We start from the raw sequence: 19,928 nt of genomic DNA on the forward strand, positions 1-19,928 counted from the left end.
TGTCCACAGCATTTAACCCATACTGCTCCTGGGCTGGGATCTGAATTTTGATTGGCATGCTATTCCTATTTCTTTCTTCCATTCTCTTTCCTTCCACCAAACTGTAGAGTCCCAAGGGAGAGGCTGCTTTGTGTCTTACAATTGCCCACCCAGTGCCTAAAATTGTGCCTTATACATAGCAGGCTTTCAACCAATGCAAGTTGGGTTGAATTCAAGCAAAAGCAAAGGACTGAGAATCAGAGTTGGTTTCCAGTAAGGGTTTATTCTGAACGAATTCTCATCATTTATAAGACGAAGGGACTGGATTGAAGGATGTCCATGTCCCCTCCAGAGTTACCTTGTAACCCAATCTATTCAAATAACATGGTACCCTCAAAGTGCCATGCCTTGAGGTAGGTGTACTACTCTATACTATACTATACTATGCTATACTATACTCTGCTATACTATACTATACTGTATTATACTCTGATAGCATTTGTATATAATCTCAATTGCTCCTTAGATAATGTATCAGTGCACTGATGCTCCATTTCCAACTCTTTTAGCCATTGTAGCTGGTGTGGCTGGTGCCTGCCCAGACCCCTTCACCCAGCTGAGAGTGCCAGACTCCAGATGCCTGCTGCAGACTTTCAGTCCTAAGGGCCCACATCTTTACCCACATCTCTTGACAACTGCCCTTAGCTGATGTGGGCTGCCTACCTTGGAGACTTCCAGAACATGACAGCCTCACCCCCAGGGGTGGCCTATAGTGAATGGCAAGTTAATGTGGGAGTTTTAAGAGTCTAACCCTCATGCCCAGAGCTCCCCACAAGATCAGGCTGAGGCTGGACCTCTCTCGAAACTACAGGTTTTTGAGCTCCTTCCTCTTCCTGCTTCTCTCACCCACACTCTCATGAGACCTTGTTCTCACCGGGTCACTGCACAAATATCTCTGTGTTAGACTCTGCTTCTGGTAAAGCTGGCCTACGACAGCTGTCAAGGAAGTACTTTCTCCTTTCTCCCAAGGTCAGCCTCTTACCATCCGAACCTTTGCAAAGCCACCCCGAGGAAGCCTTGATGTGGCCTCTTCTGAAGAGAAGGAAAGTACTAGCCCATCAACAGTTCCCACAGCATGAGGCTCAGAAAGAGGGAGGGGGGCGGTCGCAATCAGGGGAGAAAAATGCTGGGATCAGAATGAATCCCAGGTTTTGATGCCATGGCTGAGATTCCTTGAGAACAAAGAAAAAATCTCCATCGTGGAGATTATAACCCAGGGACAGTTTAGTTCATTTGAAGCCCTAATCTTCAAAGTCACAAAAACCACAGCAGCTACTTTGATGGCAAATTCTGTGGGGCCCATGGGGTATGGGTGAGAGGTGGGAGAAGATGGGACTGGGCAGCAGGTATGGGACTGTGTTTTTCTTAACAAAAAGAAGTCATGAAGGCCTCGGTGGAAAAGGAGATAAAAGCAGTAATCCTTTCCCAGAGCAAAGAGAATTTTAACCGCATTACTTCCGACTTTTCCTTAAACCTTGGCAAGTTGTGAGATTCCCTAGCACTCCTGAGGGATATAAGGCCTGCTCCATCTTTGACTGTGGCAGATTGTCTAGGGAAAGAAGGTCAAGGGTAGCCAGAAAGGGGCTGGCAAAGAGACAGACTCCCTGAGCCACACAGGGAGAGTATGAATCGCTGAATCTCCTGCCTCCTTCGAAGTTTAGATGAGGCAAGTCTGGGATGATCATCATTTGACCCAAATGGGCCAAATCCCTTGATACTGAAGCATTCTTTCAGGTTATGAATGGGGATGAGGATTTCAAGTACGTGCATGTTTTAAGCTGACCTTTCTTCCACTCTGAGAAAAGGTCTTATTTATATAGCATATATTCTCTCAAACATGTAAGTTTGTTTTTTGTCTTATTACGAATGTCTGCAGTTCCTCTTCCTTTGCTCTTCTCCCTCATCTTGAACATCCTGCTCCCACCAATTTTCTTATCGCGCCCTCCCATGGGTGGAAAGGTGACCTAATGCTCGCGTGTGTCCATTCGCCTCTCAGTCCCCGGCCTCACGCCCGATTGTGGGGTCACGAAAGCAGCTCCGGGCAGCACTGCCTTTCCGTTTTCCCTTCTGCGGCTACAGAGGCGATGCTGTTCTCGGGCCTCCATCAGGATGCAGAGGATGACCGCTCGCAGACACGGTGCTGGAGGCCACTTCCTGGCGCCTCCTCAGGTCTTCTCAGAGTCCCTTAGAAAACCACGGAGACTTCAACTCAGCAGGAGGAGGTGGCCACAGACCCCTGAGTAGAAGCCCGAACGCTCACAGAGGTGGAAGGAAGCCTCTGCCGGCCAGGCGGGCACCAGGGTCCTTCCTAGGACAGAACCTCACCCACTGAAACCCAGACAGAATCTGGGGGATCGAGCAGAGCTGGCGACTGGCACGAAGTTGGTTTTCAAGGGCAGCGTGCTCCCCTCACTCCAGGCCTCCAGAGGCTGAGGTGCTCATCCACTTCGGCAAAATGACTGGGGCCAAAGTACGTGTCTTTTAGCCCTGTTTTTCATGTCACTTCTCAAAGTCTGTATATTTTAGAAAATGTAGGCCGTGAAAAACTACAAATTCATTCAATAGACAGGAAGAGACAAAACAAATCTCTCTCCACTTCTAACCCCCTGGTTCACAAAAGTGGCTCAGTTTGAATGGTGGGATTAAAAAGGATTTAAATTAATTTCCTTATTGTATGCAGATCAGCACTTCCCAATCTATTCTTTTTAATTAAAAAAAAAAAAGAAAAAGCACGCATTTTGCCCCCAGTTCACTGGGGACCGAGGCTTCGGTGAAACATGTTAGACGTGAATTACAAGAAGAGTGCATGCCACTTGGGTGACAAGGCAACAGCAGGTTGTATTGTTACCAAACACCTACTCTCGGTTTCTGTCCTTATCATATTGCAAACTTGAGGCAACCAGTTTGAGGACTATGAACCTTCCACATAACATTGCTCTACGTGTTTTGCAAGGAACAGGAGTTGCGTCTTGACAGAGGAAATGAAGACAAGCTATTAAAGATATTTTATGGGTTTCAAATGAGTCAGACAGAGAATAACGAAGAAGTGTCTTCAGAGATGCGATCCAACACCTCGTGTTACAGTTGAGAAAACTGAGGCCAAAGAGCGCGCTGGATTCCGGGAAGAGCACTCAGAACTGCCGACTACATTACTGTTACTCTGATGAAATGGCTTTGCCTTTTTAGGAAGCTTGCAGGCTTTCCCCTCTCCACCGAGCATTTCGGTGAGCCCTTTCTCCCCCAACCAGAACAAGCATAGCTGGGAATATGCCTGTCATAAATGTGTCCCTCGTTGCTTTGGCTAGTCCCTTCCCACCCTATGACCCCGAGAAGGGGAACTTCTGAGACCTGGTGGATGTTATGGTTTATAATTTCTAAACAAGCTATGCAAAAAGCCACTGATGACAAAGGGCACCCCTCTCCTTACTGTTCTTACTTACTGACATTAAACCATTTTGGGGTTAGGGAAGTCTGTGAATGCGCGGTGGTGGAGGTGGAAGAGACGGGACTGTGGCATTTTATGCCATAGGCACCAGATCAGGGCATGATCAGCAACAGAGTTAATGCAGTACTTCCTAGGGTTCCTCTCTGTGCCTCTGATCAAACGATGCCTAGGCGCAGGCCTCCCTTCTGGGATGCCCCGCAGAGGAAGCAAGTTAAGGGGTGAGTGGGATTAGTTCGGAGTGCTAGCCCTGGCTAACCTATACTGAGAACCACTCTTTAAAAAAATTGGAAATGGCCCCTAAGAAGCAAAGAGCTTAGAGAGGAAGACTGAACTCAGCATGTTAAAAAAAATAGTGCTAACAATATGCATCACAAGTAGGGGGGTTATCAGATCTGTTTGCCTGGCTCTATCGTAAACTAGACGTGAGGACTTGGAAAAGGGTTGCCTACACTTTCTGCCTCAGTTCCCATACCCACAGACTCCACAAAATAAGAAATCACAGTGTCCTTTAAGTCTTCCATCATTCCTTAGTATGGTGGTCCCCCTTATTCGAGGGAGAGATGTTCCAAGATCTCAGCAGGTGCCTGAAACCATGGATAGTGTCATCCCCTCCCAACATATGTGTGTGTGTGTGTGTGTGTGTAAAATTCATTTTTATTAAGTCAAGAACTTTCAGCTCTTCACTCAAAGAAGGCAATTTTTCGTCTTTCTTTGGCATATCTGAATTGCCAGCCTCACCACTCTTGTGCTTTGGGGCTATTATTAACCAAAACAAGGTAAACTTGAACATGAGCCCTGAGATGACAAGACCACAGATCTGATCATTGAGAAGGCCCCAAGGGGACCAACAGTCAAGGGAGTGTAAACAGCGTGGATATGCTGGACAAAGGGATGGTTCACATCCCGAGCAGGACAGTGCAAGATGTCACGTTAATTCCAGAACACTGTGCAATTTATCACTTATGAATCACTTCTGGGATTTTCCATTTAATACTTTTGAGTGACTGTGGATAACTGAAAGTGCAGAAAGTCAACTGCGTGCGGATGAGGGGGACTGTAGTGTACTGCCACAGGACCACTGGCCACGCGAACTGCTGCATTGATCCTCTCCATTCACGAGGGGCAGGCTGGGAGTTCACCACCCCAACGTGCCCCAGGCGCGGCCCTTAACCAAAGATAAACACCCAGCTTCCTCCTGAGTTGGGGGGTGTGATGCTGAGGATCGCGTTCAACGCTGCACCCCGGGGTTCCCAACAGGGTTAAGCTCCAGCTGTCCGCCTTGGAGACCTGCTTGACAACACGCCACTTCTTGGCTTCCTTCCCCTTCGTGACTCACTTCCCCGTTCCCTTACTGGCATTTCCTGAGATCCATTCCCAAGTAAATGACATACACTCAAATCCTCGTTCTAGGGTCCGGGACACCCACCCCCAGGCAGATGCCCATACGGTAGAGTGATTTACTCAGACCAAGTCCAAGGGCCCATCTCACCCCCACACTGTTCCCCACACCAGGTGAGCAAGGTGCAACCCCTCAAGGTCTTCTGGAGAGCCTCAAACATCTTTCCTAAGAATCTTCTTTCTTGTACTGCTTGAGAACAACGTGTTCTTCTTCCCACCTTCTTTCCCTTCCCCTGCCTTTCCTGGCAGTCTTGTCACGACAGAAGCTCCCTCCCCCACCCCCCGCCCCTCCCAGGCCCTCGCAGCTTACTTTAATTCCTCTCAGAAGGCTCCTAAGAGAAACTACGCTCACGTCTCTTCCCAGCTCCACAGCAGCACTCGGAGGGCACGTCTCTGGGACAGCAAGGAGACTCTTCTGAAAGTCAGCATCTGGGCCCCAGCTGTTGCTTTGATTGTGGTTCCAACTTCACAGTGAGTGAAGTTGTTGACAGTTTTCCCCGAAGCAGGGCCCCGGAGTTTTTCTATCTGCCTTCCAAATTAGACTCCCCTGAAATCCAGGAAAATGAAGTGCTTCCATCCTGGTCCTTGAAGTCTGCAGACTGTCTCTCCCACCCTCTTTTTTTTTTCTTTTCTTTTCTTTCTTTTTGATGCATTGGTACTTTTTGTCTGTCTCACAAGACTGCAGGGAGCTGACAATACACTCAGGAGCCCTTCTCCAGGTTGTGTTTTTCCTCTTTGTTAGATACTCGCTCAGCCATCAGCTGTGTGTTCGCTTCTATTCAAAGGCCTAAATGGCTAGAGGTTTAGGGGTTGGTCGGGCTTGTGGGCCGGTTTTGGCTGGGCCATCCATATTGAGCCTTCCAGGCCAACAGGGGGGCCCTGAGAGGCACCCCGCCTTCACCCGCCTCCCACACATCTCGCAAGCACTTGCATGAACACCAAACAAACTGAAAGCCACAGACAGAAACTTCTTTGAAAAAGAGAGCCTGTCTCTGGACTTGTCATTGCTGAATGGAGATTTTAACTCTTTTTTCCTTTATCAAACAGTAACACACTAATCGCCCCTTTCTATCTTGTCCCCCTTTCAAACAACGACAAGGCCCTGTTTTCGGGTTTGTCTCTTGTATTCTTTCAGGCGATCAAAGTAGCTGAAATAACACCCTTTATCAGTATCTGCTCCCTGCTTTATTTTTCTTTCTGCAATCGTCATACCCACCCATAATGTTATATTATGTATCTACTCATTTATTACTCATCTTTCTAGAATGTTAGCTCTCATTAGACTTTCTGTCTCTTGAGGACAGAGATTGGTTTCATTCACTGTGGTATCCTTAGTATTTTGAAAAATGCCACGTGACAGGTACTCTGTATTGGTTGAGTGGATAGATGAATGAATGAATGTATCTCCAAAGAAATTTAAGAATAAGGAAGCTATCTCAGACTTGAAGACACGGAGTCCACAACATGCCACCAAATTCAGTAGCTTCAGTATTCTGTTAACAGAGATTCGCCTGGAGGATACGGGAAAGTCAATCACTGGGATCTTTCAGAAGCGAGGCTGTCATTGAGTGTCCTCCATGTGTGATTGTCTTGCCGAGTATTTCCAGAAAGGCTTGGTGTCACGGCCAGGATGCACAAAACAGTACTGACGACCCTATCCATAATAAAAATAATGGCAATTGTACCTGCCATTCACTAAACATGTACTCAATGTGTCAGGCCAGCGTGGACTAGGGCCTGTGGCCTAGAGTCAGACCACAGGGCTTTGATTCCTCGATCCACAATTTTCCCCACCTCCAGAAGCCTCTGTTTTCCCATCTGTAAAATGGGGCTAATAGCAGTGCATGCTCCAAAGAATGCGTGCTAGGTTCAACAAGCGGATCCATGAAGCATGTGCTCATGTCATGGTAGCTATTGCCCCTTTGTGTTTTATTATGTGAGCAAACCTACCTCTACCAGAAAGCCTTTCGCTTTTGACCACTGTCTTCAATAACAACAATGTATCTCTTGAGTTCCTGGGTAGAAATTTCTGCTAATGAAGTTGTACAAATTGGCTTCAGAATGGTGTTATTATCACCTGGGTGCATCTTCTCACCTGGTAAGAGTGAGGATTCCCCCATGGTGTGTTCTATCAGTGCTGCTCTGCACAGAGAAGAGGCTGGCTGAAAAAGCGGCAACTCAGAGGATGCTCTTGGGCCTTATCTTTCTTTCCAGAGCTGACCTGTCCCTCCTTGCCTGACCCCACTGACACACTCCCTTTAGCTGGCATGAGCGTTCAGTTTCCTGTGCCCCGCTGCCTTACCTTCCTGCAGTACTAACCACTCTGAAATGCACTTGCCTGCTGTTTACAAGTCAATTTCAGGGTTCCAGTCCCAGTCAACATGAGACAAAGGCTGGAAGTGAGACCTAAAAAATGTCCACAAAGATGATTGCAGAAGGAAAAGAGTGCTATGTGCAGAGAAGCCTAGAGAGGCAAGCAAGGGCCGGCTCACACCCACGTGAAGAGTTTGGGCTCAGCCCTAAGAACAGAATGCACTTGCTCAGAGGCAGGAGAACTGGGAGCTCACATTCTCCTGCAAGACTGTCCCTCGCTGCTTAGTATCCTACTTCATTCAGTTAGATGCTCTCCCGCTCAGAGTAAACTAAATGGAATGTCACTTGCCCTATGGTGTGAAATAAAAGATTGACCTATCATTCCTCATACTAAGGTAAGCATATCCCACATTTCCTTTGTAGAAATGAGACTGGTGATAAAAAAATCGCAATTGCATATGTTGTGTTTCAAGGGACAGAAGAGATGTTTAAGCTCAAGGAAAGCCCATGTTCATCCTGCCCTCTCTCTTAGACCTGATCAATTAAAGCCCTACATCTACTGGAGGGCATGATTATTGATTTTCTTTGTCAGGTAAGAACTGTGTCTGCATGTGTAAATGTTTAAGAAGTAAAGGAGACAAAATCAAAGTCTGGTTCATCAGTAAATGACATGCTTCTTGAGAGCAAGACCTGCCTTCACCTGTGTGTTTCTACAGGAGCCAGGAGGGAACCCATTTGTCTTCAGGCTTTATACACCTTCCAAGAGATTCTTGAAATGTAAAAGGAAAGTCTGAAATTAAGATGAAGCTAAAAACATCTGTCTTTAAGGTTTTTAGGACATACCCCAAAAATGCTCTTGAAAGAATTTTAAAAAAGGACTTACTACCCGATTAAAAAATAAAAAGGACTTCATATATGAGTTCACACATTTAAGCAAGTGAAGGGCTTTCTGTTGGACCCAAATGACGATAGAGAAATAACTTTGGTTTTTGCAGACCGAGCAGAGATGGAAGAAACAGGCCTGTGGGCTGAAGATCAAACAGCATGAGAGCTGGGATGGCCCCTTTCCGGTTCCCCAAGAGCCGTCTGTCTGTTCTTACCTTGAAGGTTATGAAAGGCTTTCTGAGACGAGCTGAACAAATGAGATACTATTCCTTCCTTGGGAAAACTTGTTTACCCTGCATCTGTTTTTAGAGCTCATCAAAGTTGGTGAACTCTGTTCTTCCCCATTAGCCCGAGTTCCTCCACACTCAGCAAATAGCAACAGGAAAGGGCTTCATCATTGATAACAACGAAGGCAGGGAGCTCCCACTCGGCCCTAACAAGCTGGCTGCCCTGACAGCGAAAGACAGAGAGACACCGTCTCCCGCTCATGTTTATGGAATAACGGGGTTTGAAAGGATGGGAAAGATGCTGAAATTTAGGTAAATTTATTCTGACAGTGACAACAGCATCATCTCTCCCACAGCTCATACGGGTCTAAGGATTCATTCTGGAACTGTCAAAGCTTTCAAACAGAAAATTATTCTCAGCAGCTGAAACTTGGTTAAACAAATTTCACTGTGCAAGGAAAAAACAAGTTACTTCTGAAAGTGCTGTGGGGGAAGAAATCTCAGGCAGCAAACCCGAAAATGACAGTGTCAGCTGGATAGGAAGTGCCATCCCCGTGCAGGCACCCATGGAAACAGGGGATGGCACAGCAAGGTGCTTGGGAGGAGGGGTGACTGGCACCCATCCTGGAAAACTGGCTAAGCATGTTCTAAACAGGATGAAAAATCAAGATCCAGAAAGTGTGTCAACCAAGTGCACATTGGGCAGAATGTTGGGTAGGTGGGCCCAGTGACCAAAGCTGCAGCCATCGAAGCAACAAAATAAATAATGATAATATTGGATACCCACAGACTAAAATCAACATCCACAACTCCGTACTGATATCAATACATAATTAAATAGGTAAATGACAGGGGGTGGTGAAAGGAAGCATAGGTATTCCTTATAGTAGAATATCTATAATAAACACAGGAGGAGTAAGAAGAATAGAAAGTCACTGTTAGGAAAACATTACGGTAATAACTGTGGTGGGCAAGAACTACTCATGGATCCTAAAACTAGTAGGTAAAATTATGATAAGAAACGGGTCTAGAGTCCTGACTATGCATGTGTTTAGTGTCTTTGGAAACAGATCACAGTGCCTTCGCATAAGATATGTGTTATTTACACATGGAAAAAACAATTACAGGGAAAGAAACCCGATAGACACCACCTACACCAAGTGATCAAGGTGGACAGCCCCTGATAGGAGGCCCTGAGAAGGGCACAGTGTCACTTCTGTGGTATTCTTGCCCAGAATATACTTTTTTAAAATAATATAATTTTGTATATTAATTATAGCTCAATTTTTTAAAGATTTTATTTATTTATTTTTAGAGAGGGAAGGGAGAGAGAGAGAGAGAGAGAGGAACATCAATGTGTGGTTGCTGGGGGCCGTGGCCTGAAACCCAGGCATGTGCCCTGACTGGGAATCGAACCTGCGATGCTTTGGTTCACAGCCCGCACTCAATCCACTGAGCTGTACCAGTCAGGGCCCAAAATATACTCTCTTAATCTAATCATGAGAAAACATCAGAGAAACCCAAAGTGGGAGACCATCTATACAAGAACTGGTCTCAATTCTTCACAAGGGCCAAGGTCATGAGATGCAAAGGGAGGCTGGTACCTGCTACAAGTCTGAAGAGACTGAGGAGGCACGAGCGTTAGATGCAGTTGGGGGATCCTGGATTAGATTCTGTTCCAGAAAAAACCATGGCTGGGGACTTGGGACTTTGAATAGGTTCTGTAGCTTAATTAAGAGTATTGTACCACTGTTAACTTCCTGTCTTTGCTATTTCTGCAACTATTTTGCAAGTCTACAATTATTACAAAACAAAGAGTTAAAAATAAAATTGGAGTCAGTGTGGCTTGACTTAATAGTCAGCCAGGACCACGTTGAGATGCACAAACTGATGAGAACCACTGGGAAGAGAGACTCAGGAAAGCAGAAAGTGATGGGGGCCTCGGCCATTCTCATGTCCAGAAAAATCAGGTGACAATACTCTCTAAAACAATGACATCCCCTTGTGCCCCTGATAAATGCCACATTCCTCAATAACCTCTCGCGCTAGGTTTTTCAAAACTTAAAAAAAACATACATCAAACCACTCTGCTCGTTTTGCCCAACACAGGAAAGTCACATCCATAAAAGTAAACTTTTAGCCAACTCCATCTCCCAGATCTTATAATTCTGAAAAAACTAAACACACACACACATAAAATCAGATATTTTTCTAAATATTATCCATTTGATAAGTAAAAGTAACTCTTACATTATTAGTGTTCATCACCCGCCAGATATTTAAATATCTGTGGAGAGATATGTTAAGAGAAAGAAGTAATTATACTCTAAGGAAGGAGATAGAAAACTTTATACTCCAAATATAGCTTTCAGGCGAAAGACCTAGGTTTTAGGCTTTTTAGCACAACTTCAAATTGTACAGTGGTGGCTGTATACTACCAGTTACCAACTCGCTCTCACTGCGGGGCTGGCTCCTTGGTACCCCTAGAGTCATGTGTGAAGCAAATAACATGACGTCATTTTGCAGGCACATCCGCCATGGCACCAGGACGGGGGTCCATACATACCTCCCACTGCATTGCAGCGAGACGTCATTTCCCAGAGCACCAGAGCCATGGAGTAGACATCCGTCTGCTTGAAGGACTCGACATTCTCCAAGTTCATCCTGGACTCCAGGACTTCCGGGGCCATGTATCTCGCAGTTCCCACCTAAGGCACAAACACAAACATCGAGGCCCATTATTTCATTCCAACTGCATTTTCATTTTCGAAATATAGCTGATGTTTGTCCCTCGTCTGGGCAGGTCATCTTTAGAAAAGCACAAGGCTTTTTAAAAATAATGAGACCTGCACAGAAAGGGAGAGCTTATGTAATTAGTTTTAAAAATAGGTGTTCTCTTCCTGAACACCCTTTAAATAATATAAACAAAGCATGCCAAAATAAGGAAATGCCAAACCCCAGAGCGGCCTGGTTGGGATCCGTGATATATGTCACCGTCTTATACAATAACATCCTTGCAGATAACCTGGGGACAACATCTGTGATACTCTACATGTTTACCTTTGCTTTCGCAAATCAAATATTTTTTCATTCCTGAAATTCCAAGATTTGTGGGTGGAAATAATTACACTTGCCCATCGTTTTGGTCCCTTAAAGCCTGTCTTACTCCTTTTGGTTTGTTCTGTAGCACATTCTAGTGTGCCTAGAATGCCGTGTCATTTCATAAAATTTTTCCTCAATTGTATGAACATATTTCCACAGTAAAAGGCCAAATCTGGATCTTTATGTAGTTTTCTTTAGGCTACGACTGATAATATGAAAACAGTGAGACACAAAGGAGAAAAGAAACATTTCTAGGGAAGGAATCACTTAAAGGTTAGATAATGCAGCATATAGAGCTTCACTAAATAACATTGAAGTCCTGCCTTCCCAAGGATCTAAGGAAGGTCAAGTGCGCTGATGTTATTATTCCAAAGAATGTTGGGTTTGGGGTTTTTTTTTTGCATGCATTAGAAGGAATTTCTCTGTTGAATAGGTCATTGCATGAATCAGTCTCTTGGCACATAATCTGTTCGTATTTCGATATGTTTACGTCACGACTGCCCGGGCAGCCCTGGACCCAGAGGGCTGATGGAGCAGTAACTAAAGGCTCCAGCAGCACGTTCCTCCACGTGGTTAGAGAAAACGGCGGTGCTCTGGAGACTCCGTTCTAATCCACAGTTAAGCTTCCAGTATGTGAAAACATGAGGCCCTGTCATTCAGAAAGGATGTCCTGGTAATTTCTAGTCACTTTCCCTAGCTTAACGGGTTTCTGTTTTACCCGGTGGGATGCTTCAAAAGTGGAATTGTTCATTCACCCACTCCATCACTCACACAACAATTATGTGTTGGTCACGTTCACTGTTCAAGGCATTGTGACCAAATGGATGTGGATTTGGACTTCAAGGAGACTGCCTTCTAGAACAACGTAAAACAAAATGCAACAGAACAATATAACCACTAACAGTACTAACAGCAGTAAGAGTAGGAAGTGCTGAGTATCATCATAGGAGAGAGAAAAACAGAGATAAACTGCTAACAGCATTTGAACCACAAAAAAAAAAAGTTTTCAAATGGAAGAGAAATGATGATCAATGCAAGGAGAAAAATGTCTGTCCTGAATTGGGGAGGATTTAAAGAAACAGGAGGAGACATGCTTTTCACGTGCAAAGGCCCCCTGTCAGGAGAGGTGGGAGACAGATAAGTGTCGAGCGTGTAGGGCTATTTAGGGGTTAAGAACTGGGGGTGGGTGATCAGGTTTAACTTACCTGCCCGCTGTTGGCCAAGTCATCCACAGACAGAGTGGGGTCCAGACGCAGGGAGAGCCCAAAGTCACACAGGCAGCAGGTCAGGTCGTTCTTCACGAGGATGTTGGAACTCTTGAGGTCCCTGTGCACGATGGGCATCTTGGGCCTCCCGCACAGGGTGTGGTCGCTGTGCAGGTGAGCTATGCCCCTGGCCAGGGAGCTGCCTAGCTTGCACAGGTCCTCCCAGCTGATGACATGTCTCGTGAGGTACTCCTGTAGGTTGCCCTTGGCATGGAAAGCAGTGATCAGCCAGTACTGCTTCCCCAACTCTGTCTTCCGCTCCTCGGCCGTCAGGAACTGGAGGATGTTCTCATGTTTTAGGTTGATGTCTGAGAAAATGTCCTTCTCCATCTTCCAAGAAGCATACTCCTCATAAGGGAAGATCTTGACTGCCACGGTCTCGAACTGCTCTGAGGTGTTCTGCTTCAGCTTGGCCTTGTAGACCTCGGCAAAGCGGCCTTTCCCCACCAGGGTGTCCAGCTCAATGGGCAGCAGCTCCGTGTTGTGGTTGATGTTGTTGGCACACGTGGAGCTGATGTCGGAGCGGTCGTCTTCCAGAATGATGGCGAGGTGCTCGCTGAGGTCCATGAGCTTCCGAGTCTTGCCGGTATCCCAGGATGGGGTCAGCTTCTGCTTTCGGTGAACGCGGTAGCAGTAAAAGGCGACGATGACAGCTATGGCAATGCCCAGGGGTGGCAGGAGGCTGACGCCTGTCACCTGGAACACGACTAACCACAAGTCGGGGGTGTTGGTGGAATATTCTGATGTGGAAACAAAACAGGAGAGAGGAGTTGGGTTGAGTGGGGATGCTCTGTGAGAAAGCGGGTGTACTCGTCAAGTGTCTAGACACTTCAACATCAGTACAGTTTTCATAAAGAATATATCGTGAATTTTTATTCCAGGATAAATGCTAGTATGCACCTGTCTGGTCTTCCCGGCCTCTGGCCATTCATTCAATGTCTCCTATTTTCCCCTCCAACTTGAGCTTAAATGCCACTGCCTAAAAGAAATCTAGAAAATATTTTATTTTATATAATCCCATACATTTTAATTTATATAAACTCATACATTTTTCCTATGTAACAATGTAGCACAACTTAAATTAAATAACTGTGACTCTACCTAGTGGTTGTATACCTGTCTTTCCCTACGTTCCCCACTCGTCACAGACTGAGTGCTCCACGCTGGCAGGGAACATGTCTTTCTTCTTCATGACTATAAACAACATCTCGCACACATCAGGTCCTCAATAAGCGTTGAAGAAATGGAACAAGCTTTTACTGAGTGTGAGCTATGCTCAGGGCATTGCGGGAGGCTTTGGGACTAGAGAAAGAATGACAACTCTTTGGTAAAAACAAAGAGATTGCCATAATGCTCGCACAGTCTTTGCTCTTTCCTGAACCCTACCTTGTCCTGTTCTGATCGACATCCAGGCTACCCAGAGCTGCAGCCTCAGCGCTCTCTGAGGGAGAGCAGCCCTCCCAAACTGATTGCTCTGCACATGGAAACGGAAAGGACAATGACGGGTAGGTGGTTTGGAACCAGGCATTGTATTGGAGAAGGGATCTGTAGTTATTCGATTGGCAGTTTTTGCCTACTACAGGTGTTCGAGGTTACGGGGGCGCAGTGATGAGAATACAGTCTGGGTGAATGGAGATAACCATATCTCCTGAAGGGGACCCACTACCTAATCGCATTTGATGCCATCATTTAATAAACCACAGTGAGAAATGATGGTAGTAACACATCAATTTCAAGTTTTTAGGCGTAATAGGATTCACGACCTATTCTTACGGTAAATTCTAAGTGGAAACACCAACTTCCACTACCTACATACTCCAAATGAAAACCTTAGGTCTTCAGTCTATCTGATGCCACTAAAAACTGGAAGAGTAACCCCCAAACATCCTATTTTCAACAACCAAGAGCAAAAAAATCAGTATTTTGAGGAATGATATACTAACACATTACAACAAATAGGAGAAGGGATACAATTTGACTCTTAAAAACCTGAATTCTTACTCACACTAGGAAGCTTAAATGGGACAAAGGGCAGGTGGAACTAGGGGTAGGCGTGGCAGTGGGGCAAAGCAACACCAGAAAGGACTAGGATTGTGGGAACACATGGACTGTCCCAGTGTCTGGCAGAGCACGAGCCGGGAGAGCACAATTAAGGGGGCAGATGACATAATAACCAGGTGCAACAGCTGGAAACAATGTTCTCTGCCTGTAAGTCCATCTCTCTTATCTGAAGTGTCCAGTGAATGTCTTTGTTTCGAGTAAGCCGCCTGTTTATAACTAGAGACATCCCACCTTCGTAAATCGGTTTGATTCTCTGATTGCTTGTCTCTCCCATAAGAAAGTATGTTCTACTCAGGTGGAGCCAGGTCTGTTTCAATCATCACAATACACCCAGAACCGGCCTCAGGATGGGGTGCTTTATGCTACTCAGCAAATGTTTGTTGCAGAAACTGAATGAGTGATTATTTAGAAGAGACAAAAATCCTTCACATTTTGATATTCTGCAGCAGGAGACGGCAAACTACAGCCCAAGAACCCATGGCTGTTTTCATATAGCCCTCTGAGCAAAGAATGTCTTTTTCCCCACGTTGAAAGGGTCATTCAAAAAAAAAATAATTCACGCCCTGGCTGGTGTAGCTCAGTGGATTGAGCACGGGCTGCGAACCAAAGTGTCACAGGTTCGATTCCCAGTCAGGGTACCTGCCTGGGTTGCAGGCCATGACCCCCAGCAACTGCACATTGATGTCCCTCTCTCTCTCTCTCTCTCTCTCTCTCCATCCCCCTCCCTCCCTTCCCTCTCTAAAAATAAATAATTTTTTAAAAAAAATTCACTGAAAGCCCTGGCTGATGTGGCTCAGTGGATTGAATGCTGGCCTGTGAACCAAAAGGTCACTGGTTCAATTCCCAGTCAGGGTACATGCCTGGATTGTGGGCCAGGTCCCTAGTACAGGGCTCTTGAGAGGCAACCACACATTGATGTTTCTCTCCCTCTCTTTCTCTCTCCCTTCTCCTCTCTAAAAATAAATAAATAAAATCTTTAACAAAAATTCACTGATATGGAAATGCAAATCAAAACTACAATGAAATATCATTTCACATCTGTCAGAATGGCTATTATCAAAAAGACAAGAAATAACGAGTGCTAGAGCTGACATAGAGAGAAGGGAGCCATCGTGCACTGTCAGGAATGTAAATTGGAAAGAATACAGCTACCATATGACCCAGCAATTCCCTTTCTGGGTATTTATCTGAAGATATGAAAACACTAAATTGAAAAGATACACACACACACACACACACACACACACACACATCTTCATGTTTATTGCAGCATTATTGACAGCAGCCAAGATATGGAGACAACCTAAGTGTTCATCAGTGGATGGTTAGATAAAGAAAATATGGTACATACATACAATGGAATACTACTCAGCCCAAAAAAGATGAATTATGGCCGTTGGTGACAACACAGAAGGATCCTGAGGGTATTATGCTGAGTGAAACAAGTCAGATGGAAAAGGACAAAAACCGTATGATTTCACTCATATAGAATATAAAACAAAGAAGTAACAAAGAAACTCATAGATACAGACAACAGAATAGTAGTTCCCAGAGGGGAGGGCAAAATGGGTAACGGGGGTCAAATGTATGGTGAAAGATGGAAAGTAAACTTTGGGTGGTGAGCACCCAGTATAATATACAGATATCAAATTATAATGTTGTACACCTGAAATTTATACAATCTTATTAACCAACGTTACCTCAATTAAGAAAATAAATTTTAAGAAAAGAAACTAAGAAGTTCATGCAACAGAGATCATATCTGACTCAGAGAGCCTAAAATATTTACTCCCTGCCCCTTTGCAAAAAAAGTTTGCTGGCTACTCTCCTGTAGGTATCACTTTAATAACCTGTAATACACTGGCATGATTTGAAAAGGCTTTATTTCGACCCATTGTGAATATTCTCTATCACATATGAGAAACCAACACAATTAGAAAATTTTAAATACTCATTGCATAATTACTTAGTTGTGTCTCCAATTCATTAAGCAGTGTAAAAACATCCAAATGAAATGTTCATCTATCACTCCTAATTGAATTTTACAACTCCTGGCCATCTAGTCTTTTTCAAGCTCAGAAAAGCACAAACACAGAAATCCCTGAAATGTATACGGTCACTGATTGAAGAAGTCTCTAGAAACACCCCCACCTTCAATGTCAGAAACCAAAGTTTTACTCTCCCCTCGAATTTCCTGTGTTTTCTTTTTGAAAATGTACATGTAAGTATCTTGTAGGGAGGGAATTATTGAACAACATCTGTCAGTTCTGAAACTTCAAAGAGGTGGTGAAAAACCCGCACAATAGCAAAAGGGCTGAGAGGAAGCTTTGGGATGTGGCTTTATCTAAACAGGAGCTGCCCACGCCCCACCACAGTATTAACCCTTATGCTGCTACTAGAAAAACTGACAGCTGTAGGTGTAGGTATAAGCCAGCATTATCTTTACTCAGAGACCAGCAAGAAGTATTTTTCACCAGCCCCCAATTACATAGAAACCAATACATCGAATTCTTAGTATGAACCTGGCTGTGTCCTAAGAATTTTGTATAATATTTATATTCAATCAGAAAAACCCTATGAGGTAGACACTGCTATTATTATAAACCCCATTTTACACATGGGGAACCCAAAAGGGTCAGATGGTTGAAATAATTTCCCAAAGTCATAAACTTAGGCAGTGGCAAAGGTGACATTTGAAAAGAGGTCCGTCGCATTGGTGAGACCCCCGTTCTTAACCCTATGCCATAACGCTGAGACTTTGCATTGGTGAGAAACAATTCACAACGACTTCATATAGCCTCTCAGTTTAATGAAGTGGTTTTCTCCACTGGGGGCTGGATTAAGCGAGTTTATAGCCATCCGTCAAGTGATATCGGCAATTCTTGGATAATGCGTCTTAAGGAGCATATTCTGGGTGTATAGATTATTTCCCTTGTTCTTACCTGGGAACCACAGTTGAGTGGTGTCCCTGCAAATATGCATCTTTTCTCTGAGTGGGAAGAAAGTCTCCCATGAGGAAGAACTCTAAAATCTTTTTCTTTCTCAGAACCTGTCCTCGGGCTTAGATAGAACATAGGTGGGGGAACCAGGATATAGTTTTTAAACTATTCGAACCTTCCATGAATTGTTTCCTGGATGCACAGGTAACTTAGTGCTCAAGACCTGACCTTCCCTTTGCACTCCCTTGTTCTGTCACATTGAGCTAGATACAGTTCTGGGGGGTATACCAAATAAGGGGAAGCTCCCCAAGGTTATAAAAAATGAGTCTCTATATTATAATAGCAGAAGCTTTGAGCCTAGGCTCCGTGGATAGAATTCAGTGCCTCTGTGAATTTAAACGAGCAAAATTTGCATCTTTTAATTTTCTCTAACCTTTAGCTAAAATGTAACATTTCCTAGTATTAGCCATACTTATGACTTTGTTGCCGATAGAAACCACAGATATTTTCACGCCATATTACATTTCTTGCAGATATCTTGGCACATCATTTATACTCATCACTTAGACATTTCAAGTTTGATGGTAGATTTTGTTATTTAAAGTGTTACCACAGAAGCAGATATTACTGTAGCAAAATTTTTTTAAAAAAATATTTGATCATTGCAATTCAATGTCCTTTGATCTTGTGTTTTATATTTTATGCATTTAAAAAACATCACTCCGAGAAGGGGCCCACAGCTTCCTCTAGACTTCGAAGAAGTCCGTGAAACACACACATGCAGAAAGCCCTTGGCAGAGAGCAGGCACTTGACTCTCATCCCTTGGCCAGGATTTCCTAGAGCGGAGTTTGAGATACTTCTGTTTCTTGGGGGAGTTGGTAAGGGAGGAAACTGGTGCCCAGGATGGGGCCTCCTGGCATGATGCTGTGTTTCCCATGGCAACCGTGGATTCTGTCCCAGCTGTAGTCACATGTCCAGGGAACTCTGCAGTGGAAAATGATGGGACCCCCTCCCTTGAACTCTCTTAATAATAAAGATAACTACCATAATGTGCTTTATTGAGCTAGGCACTGAGCAACTTGCACCATCTCATTGTAGAGAGAGAGAGAAGAAAAAAAAGAGAAGAGAGAAGAGAGAGGAAGAAGAAAAGGGGATATTGAGGTTTACGATGATTCACACATGGGCAAGCAGGCGAGCTCATTCCCCAGGTCTGAGTGGCTCCTTCATGAGGTGCCACCAAACTGTGTCCCTAGCAGTAAACCCAGAGGTCCATTTAATAACTCTGGAAATTTCCAGCCAGATGTGTCCCATATAGAGAGGGTGGATTTAGTTGCAAATAAGGAGCCATCTGCAAATGTCAGTCTTGATTGATAAATATTTTTAAAAGACAAATGTCAGGTAAATGTTAGTATGCCATAAAAAATACAAATTGGCAGAAAACCTCAAGAGGAAAATCCATGGTATACATTCCTCTGGAGGGACTTAAAAGTAAACAAGTTGCTAAATAACACACACACACACGACAATGAGAACAGGTTGCTTCTAGCACTGGTGGCTATAAGGAACTCAAAACTGAACCTCTATATGTCACAATTTAAAAAAAAAATTACATAGTATCCCTAGCTGGTGTAGCTCAGTGGACTGAGCGCGGGCTGTGAACCAAAGTGTCACAGGTTCGATTCCCAGTCAGGGTACATGCCTGGGTAGCAGGCCATAACCCCCAGCAACTGCACATTGATGTTTCTCTCTCTCTTTCTATCTCCCTCCCTTCCTTCTCTAAAAATAAATAAATAAAATCTTTAAAAAAAATCACATAGTAAAAAAAGACACTAAATTAAGACCAACACAGTAAAAAAGCCTCCGTGGATCAATTGCACGTGTTGATGAAAACCAAATCAAAACAGATGAATTGGGGAGATGGGCTCCACCACTCAAAGAAGGAATTGGGAGCAAAAACTTACCGAGACACTATTTTATTTGAACAATAGAAATGGATATGGATGACTGTCTTGCGCATACCTTGCTGCATGGGTATACTCGTGAACATCACGTGACAGCTACAGAGATTCTTTTGAAGTTGGCAGTGACCCTCTAACCACAAAGATGTTCACAAGCCAACACGTTCATCTAAAGCAACAGGATATATATGCAGCTGGCAGAGGTCCAAAGAAGGAAACTGTGCTGAAGAGAGATATGCTGGGGGAAGGGCGCATTTCCTGTCTCAAGCCATTATGTTCATTATAACATTAAAAA

At 44.4% G+C, this 19,928-nt stretch overlaps 1 protein-coding gene across 2 annotated transcripts in view; it reads right to left on the bottom strand.

Moving 5' to 3' along the window:
* TGFBR2 (transforming growth factor beta receptor 2) overlaps positions 1–19,928 on the bottom strand; it is an 84,072-nt gene that overhangs the window by 7,391 nt on the left and 56,753 nt on the right. For both annotated transcript variants that reach the window (XM_036030559.1, XM_028518207.2), the window contains exons 4-5: positions 12,615–13,414; positions 10,874–11,015 (exon numbers count right to left, since the gene is read on the bottom strand). In XM_036030559.1, coding sequence (XP_035886452.1) covers positions 10,874–11,015; positions 12,615–13,414 — 942 coding nt within the window. The remainder of the gene's footprint in view (positions 1–10,873; positions 11,016–12,614; positions 13,415–19,928) is intronic.

This window comes from Phyllostomus discolor, chromosome 7 (assembly GCF_004126475.2).
Source record: "Phyllostomus discolor isolate MPI-MPIP mPhyDis1 chromosome 7, mPhyDis1.pri.v3, whole genome shotgun sequence".
NCBI lineage: Eukaryota > Metazoa > Chordata > Mammalia > Chiroptera > Phyllostomidae > Phyllostomus > Phyllostomus discolor.